This window comes from Saprolegnia diclina (genome assembly GCF_000281045.1).
Source record: "Saprolegnia diclina VS20 unplaced genomic scaffold supercont1.52, whole genome shotgun sequence".
Lineage (NCBI taxonomy): Eukaryota > Oomycota > Saprolegniomycetes > Saprolegniales > Saprolegniaceae > Saprolegnia > Saprolegnia diclina.
Genome location: NW_008246119.1, coordinates 178,105 through 184,975, shown reverse-complemented (window position 1 = coordinate 184,975; position 6,871 = coordinate 178,105). Strand labels below are relative to the sequence as shown.

The following is a 6,871-nucleotide window of genomic DNA, read 5'->3' as shown; positions in this document are numbered from 1 at the left end:
GTACGACTTCCACACGCTGTTGAGCGTCGTGACGTACGCAACGACGGGCTGCAACTCGAGCTGTTTCGCGAGCGCGTCTTCGCCGCGCATGGTCACGATGGGACCGGCCTGGAGCGAAATTGTCCCGGCGCACTTGGCGTTGTCGCTGCAAAACGCAGCCGACCCCGTCTCGCCCGACGTGTACGGGATCGCCGACTCGCTGCACAAGGCGCTCGGTTGCGACACGAGCCACCGCATCGCATGCTGCGCAAAGCCAGCGCCTTTGCAGCCGTCTGTGCCGCTCGGGTACGAGCAGCTCAAGACCTGTTGCGCCGAGAGGTTGATGGCGTCGCCCGTCGTGAGGCAGTGCGTGGACGAGACGGCCGCCGCCGCCACGATTGCCCAGTTGCTACCGCAGTTGCCTTTGAACTTGACGGGCGGCACGCAAATCGACCTCGTAGTCCAGTCGACCGAGTAGGCGTCCATGGCGCCGCCAACATCTGCACTGCGATTTGAGCGGTGGGTCGATGCCGGTGCAGCAGGCAATGGCGGGACGACCGATGCCGATGCAGAGCCCGACACGAACCGCGCAAACTCGTTGTCCGTGAGCAGTGCAAACTTGGTCAAGTGGCTAAAGGTGGCGTACGGGTTGGTCGCATGAAGCGCTGGCAGCTTGTCCTTGGTCGCCTTCAAGCGTCGGAGGAGGTCGTCGGTCGTCAAGGTCCCTCGCACGAGCTTCATGGCCGCGCGCACGTGGTCATCGTCACCAAACTTTTGTTGCCAGAGCATCAAGTCGCGCGAGAGCTCATGTCGCTCGTCGTCCGAGATGTTGAGCGCAGCGACGGTCGTCGAGACGAGGAGAAGCGCGAAGAAGCTAACGAAGCGCATCGCAAGCAGCACCTTGAGAAAGAGTGAGCTTCGGCGGTGAGAGCAAGGCACCAGTCGACGTCGCTGCGTCATGCGCTCAGAAACAAGCCGATCGAGGCTACCACCTCATGATCTCATTCGACAACTAAATAAGCTACTCGTTGAAGGTACACGTTGGTGTTGGAAGGAGGATTCGGTGCAGGCAGAGTCGTGGCGCTTGCACTGGTTTACCCTTCAAAAGGTACTGGGTTCGATCCCGGCACCGCACAGAGTGATTCCGATTGGACGACGTCCGATTGGGAAAGGCCTCTGCGCCGTGCTAGGCAATCTGTGTGTAGGACTATACCATATGGGTAGTCCGAAAGACAGCGCGCCGTGGTTTTTATTGCCTCTCGTCATCCACGTATGCCCAAGAGATAGCTGTCGATTCGTACCAATAGTTCTACGCAGCCAGTGGGAGGATGCTAGTATGTATGGACTACGGTAGCTACAGTATCATCGCGACAGCTTCGAAACTATAGTTCAAACAGTCTAGATATGCCTTGCATAGTACTAGTATCCAGCAGAGGCACGACAGTGCGCAGATGACACGGTCGCCACGATGGCCCAATCGCTTCGACATTGTGTGCAACCGACCGCACTGCGATGCCAATGGCTGATTAGCGGCAAAGCGGAGGAGGCGACTCGATGCCGGCCGCGACACGAGCCGCGCAAGCTCGTTGTCGGTGAGCAGCACAATCCGGAGCAAGAGTGCGCTCATGAGGTGCTGGCAGTGGGCTACTGCGGGAAAACAAGCCGTTGCGGCCGATCGAAGACAAAAAAGCATCACCGCGACCACGTATTGCTGGATACTGCTTCAAGATGGCTTCCCAGAGTGTTCCGAGAACAAAACATTTGTTTTTGACGTGCGAACGTGCGGCCTCCAGCGCTGCAATGACCCAACACACAAAAAGAATATATATCAAATCATAAATTCGCACATATATCGCTCATAACACTAGAATATTATGGACATTTCGACGTAGACACCTCCCTTATGTCGTCTCATCGGAGGCGGCATGGGTGCGTTCGCCTCTTGGAGGAATGAAAGCATCGCCTTTGCGGCTCGAATGCCAGCGTCGCTTCTCACAAGCGAGCTACTAGTGGTGACGGCCAGCTTGTCTGCTGAGAAACTGCCGCGGTCTTCCGTCGCCCATGTTCGCTCGTGACGCCGATGTATCGCTGGACGGTTTCAGAAGCACAGCAGCCGTCCATTTGCCATCACGATAAATTCTAGCACCATTTGACTAATATCATTGGGTGTATATTGATCGGTGGTTGTCGTATTGTATGCAAAAAGGAAGAGATCGTTCTACCCGCTCGTCGTCGCCGATTGGCCGTTGGCCGTCATCAAGTTGACCTCAAAGTACATTTGCCAGTACTGCACAAAGACGACGACGCCGATGAGGAGGAGAGAGCCAAAGATGTTGGCCGTGAACGTCGCCGACGTGTGGTCCCAGCCCGCGTACTCGGAGATGCTCATCTTGACCATCGGGTACAAGTTGGACATGACCCAAAAGCCAAAGAACATGGCCGAGACGTAGTTCCACGGACTCGTCGCGTTCTCGTACTGGAAGAAGCGAATGAGCGCGACGACCTCGGCGACGATGAGCGTAAAGTACATCATGACGTTGGGAATCTCGGTCCACGACGTCTTTTGCCCCGCGCCCGTGTTGGCCCACGCCGAAATGACGCCCGTGAGGCGCCAGCGCACCGCTTCGAGGATCGCGAGCATCGTAATGAACGAGTAGGAGAACCACGTCTGCTGCGCGCGCCACACGTCGTTCGAGTCGACGCTGCGGTTGGCGAGCAAGTTGAGCATCCAGCGCGCCAGCATGACGGGGAGGAACGTGTAGAGAAGCAAGTTGCCCTGCGTGTAGATCGGCGCGTCGCCCGTCACCAAGTAGTAGATCGCAATCGTCACGTAGCAGAGCGCGGGGATCGACCCGAACGGGTAAAACACCGAGTCGTAGAAGAACATCTTGCGCGGAAAATTGAGGCTCGGCTTCGGGTCCGGCGCCGGCACGCGGGGCGGGCGCCAGTCCGGGTCGACCTCGGAGTCACCTTTCATGAGCAAAATCTGGACGGCGCCCATTGCCCAACGCTTGCGTTGACCGAGGGACGTCGCGACCGTCTCGGGAATCGCACCTTCGCAGAGGCGGATGCGGTCTTTGGGCTCGCCTTCGAAGTCCTTGCGGAAGTAGACCGAGTCCCAGCCCGCCGTGTGGAGGATGTTGCCCGTGAACGCATCTTCCGTCTGCGTACCATACTGAATACCGCCGATCGAGTCGAATGCTTGGCGACGGAAGACAGCGTTGGTACCAGCAAACGCCGCCGAGTCAAAGCCGTCACGACCGCACTGCACAGCGTCGAAGAAAATGGTGTTCTTGTGGCCGCACGGGTCGCCCATCTCGGTAATCTGCGGCGTGTCTTCGAAGTACTGCGGCGTCTGGACGTACGCGACTTGGTTCCACGAGATATCGTCCGAGTATTGCCGTCCCGAGCCGTCCACCGCCTCCCCTTCCGAGAAGAAGAAGGGCAGCACGGCGAGGAGGAACTTGGGGTGCGGCTTCATGTCGTTATCGAGGATGAGGATGTACTTGCCGTCCGCGCCTTCGTTGAAGAGGATGTTGTTGATGTTACCGGCCTTGGCGTGGTGCTCTTCGGGCTTCATGCGACCGACAAACGTCACGCGGGGAATGCCTCGGTCACGGTAGTCGTAGTCGTCACTCAACGAGCCAACCGCGCAGTCACGCCGGTTGATGCCCTTGTTGCCTTCCTTGCGCAACTCGCGCACCGATGAGTGCTGACGGCGCCACGCCTTGAGCTGCTCGTCGCTCGTGACGGGGCCGACGACGCGTTCGTGCATCATGCGCGCAACGTCGCCGCGCAAATCACCGCAGTTGGCAATGTTCTTGGTGTTGACGGTCACCTTGAAGTGGTTGTTGGCGTCCCAGACCGAGCGTGTGTACCCGTCGTCGCAAAGCCATACGTGGAGGAGCTCGGGCGGGTACTGCATCGCGAGGCAGTTCTTGAGCGTTTGCATCGAGTCGACGACCGGCTCGGAGTAATGACACAAGAAGACGTCGACGCTGGGCCACTGCTCCTTCGGGAGCGCGGGCTTGAAGTCGTTGAGGTAGCGCGCACCGCGGCGCACGGGGCGCCACATGGAAAAGTTGAAGAGGAGGCCGAGGAAGAAGTTAAGGTACTCGGAGAAGATAAAGAGGCAGTAGCAAAACCACACACCGCCCGGCGTGTCCTTGATGCAGTACGCTTGGTCGGTGAGCACGTTCTTGCTCTGCGGGTTCGTACTCGGGTAGCACCCATTCGCCTTGACGACGCTGGCCTCGATCGTCGAGCAGTCGAGGTGCGGCATCGTGTTGCTGCACGGGCTCTCGCGCGGGTAGAACGTGATGAGGAACGCGAGCCACACAATGCCCGTGATCGCCGAGAGGAAGTACGCGACGTGGAAGAAGCCGCCGCCTGACATCTTGTACTTGCGGATGTTGGGCGTCTGGACCGGCTCGGCCGCGCGCCCCGCCAGCGAGACCGTGCTCATCGCAAACGACCGGAACGACGGCTCGTAAAAGTTAGGGCCGCCTGGCTGCTGCTTGCCGTCGCCCGCGTCCATGAAGCGGATCGAGCGCGCTTCGGCGTTCTTCTCCGTCATCTTCTTGGGGTCAATGAACGACGTTGTCGAGAGGTACGCGCGGTTGGGCACTTCCATCCACGAGGCGGGCGTCGTGCCGTCGGCACCCATCGCGATCGACGGCTTGTTGGCGATCGACATCGAAACGTTCTGCGTGCCGTCGTCGTTGAGCTGCATCGCCTCGCCGCACTCGGTGCAGAACGCCGTGCCGGGCGGGACGGTCGCAAAGCAGTTTTCGCACACGAGGCGGTTGCGTTCGTTCAGATGCGGTGCACCGGCCGCCGCGCCCCTAGGGCAACCGTAAGATGACGGGTTTGCATGTGCAGTGGACGTACGGAGGAAGCTCGGGGAGGTCTTCTTGGAGTACGCCGTTCATCGGGAGGTGCGCACCGGCCTTGTTGTAGCAAAAGAGGCCCCAGCGCATGCTGAGCTGGTTGACCATGCCGACAAGCGCGACGCCGCCCCAGATGACGAGCATGATCGTCTTGTTGTCGCTCGAGAGCGACCCAAAGAGCGGCTGCCCGCCAAGGCCGAGGACACCAAAGAGCAGGTTCGAGAGCGGCGTTTGGTTGGGAAATGCGAGGCGGAAGAGCGCGTCCGAGAAGAGCCAGCCCCCGAGGAGGCTGCTCATGAGAAGGTACTTGAACCGGTGGTTCTCCATCTCCGGGTTCTTCGAGTGGGACACGAAGAGGAGGAAAAAGACGATGATGAACGCGATTTCGAACTCCTGGAGCGCGAACGACGGCTGCGACGTAAAGACGTTCCCGGCGCCGCTGTCGAGGATGAGCAGCCACGGCGCAATGATCGCACCCGTAAGCGCGATGAGGAAGAGCGGGCCCACTGACGTAGCGAGCGTCACGAGGATCGCCAGCGCACCGCCAACGCCGGCCGCGATCCCAATCTTGGTCGCATCGCCTTGGCCGCCGAGGTTGTCCATGCACGTGTAGGTCGTGACAAAGCCCCTAGGATCATCGAGTAGTGCATGAGCTGCATGCGCATGGCGAGGTACACGTACATGGCAAAGCAGGAGAGGAGCTGCACCGAGATGAAGAGCGACCGCGCCCCGAGGGACATGGACGACCATCCGCCGAGCGCGAGCGCAAAGCCGCCGGCGATCCCGACGGCCCCCGCGACGGCGTTGCCGAGGGTCACCATGCACTGCGAGCGACTTCCGAAAAGGTAAACTGACAGAATATCGACGCCGGATCCACGCATGTAACGAGTCCCTCGGTTCAACAACAACGATGGCGCATAGTGCGACATTCTAGTCAAGCGTATAGAGAAAAATTATTCCAACCAGCGATAAACGTTGCTAAAGCCAGGAATCGGTGTCGGGCTCTTCTTCGAAATTCCAACGAGCATACAAACGCCAAGTCGAAAAAAACCTCGAATTTTAGCGTGCCCGGTGGAAACGGTTTCGGGACCGGATACGTGGAACCGGTTGGTCGCGACCGTCCAACTTGCAACCACAACGTGCCATGGGCGAGATGGGCGACAAGTCGCCGACCCTTGGCCGAGCATGACCCTCCCGAGTACCGACGGCGGTCCGATGGGGCCATGACGTGGGCAGGCAGGCCGACCCATGGCCTCGGTGTCACCGTGGCCGACGACGGCCTCCCATGCCCTCTGCACTCATCCACAGGCCAGGACTCTAGCACATAAGGGCATGCGCCATCGCAAGGACCAGAGACTTCAGCGCGCAGGTATGCTGAGGGGCGCATGGCATGGTTCGAGGTCTTGCTCTCGACACGCCAGCTACGTTCGTGCGCAATGCGCCCTTGATCGATACCGCTACTACATTCTTGGCCTTGTCCTGGTGTGCTGCCTGTACCTGGTACTACGATGCTGCAAGGAAGCGCTGGCCTCGGCGAGCTTGCACGATGGGATTCTGCGTCACGCGATGCTTGCGGATCTTGAGGTACAAAAGTATCAAGTTGATTTTGAAATACAATTTTATTATAGAAGCCCAAGCGGCAAAAAAGGAGGCGTCTACGTCGTCGTCTGCGAGAGACCTTGCGCCGTGAGCATGTTGAGCGAGTAGGTCGTCTGCCACACTTGGACGAAGACGACAATGCCGACGAGGAGGAGCGAGCCGAAGACACTCGCCGTAAACGTCGCCGTCGTGTGGTCCCAGCCCGCGTACTCCGAGATGCTCATCTTGGCCATCGGGTACAAGTTGGACATGATCCAGAAGCCAAAGAACATGGCCGAGACGTAGTTCCACGGGCTCGTCGCGTTCTCGTAGTTGAAGAAGCGCATGAGACCGACGACTTGCGACACCATGAGCGTGAAGAACATGAGCACGTTGGGAATCTCCGTCCACGACGTCTTCTGCCC

The 6,871-nt window shown here is 59.3% G+C and overlaps 2 protein-coding genes across 2 annotated transcripts in view; both read right to left on the bottom strand.

Moving 5' to 3' along the window:
* Positions 1–92: 92 nt before the first annotated feature.
* SDRG_12753 (hypothetical protein) lies at positions 93–941 on the bottom strand (the record flags this gene model as incomplete). The annotated part of the gene is made up of 2 exons (XM_008618835.1): positions 93–108; positions 134–941. Coding segments are annotated over 2 exons (824 nt in total), but the record flags the coding sequence as incomplete, so codon positions are not given.
* Positions 942–2,197: 1,256 nt separating this feature from the next.
* SDRG_12752 (hypothetical protein) overlaps positions 2,198–6,871 on the bottom strand; it is a gene marked incomplete at its 3' end in the record, with an annotated part of 7,963 nt that continues 3,289 nt past the window's right edge. The window contains exon 2 of the mRNA XM_008618834.1: positions 2,198–3,532. Coding sequence (XP_008617056.1) covers positions 2,198–3,532 — 1,335 coding nt within the window. The remainder of the gene's footprint in view (positions 3,533–6,871) is intronic.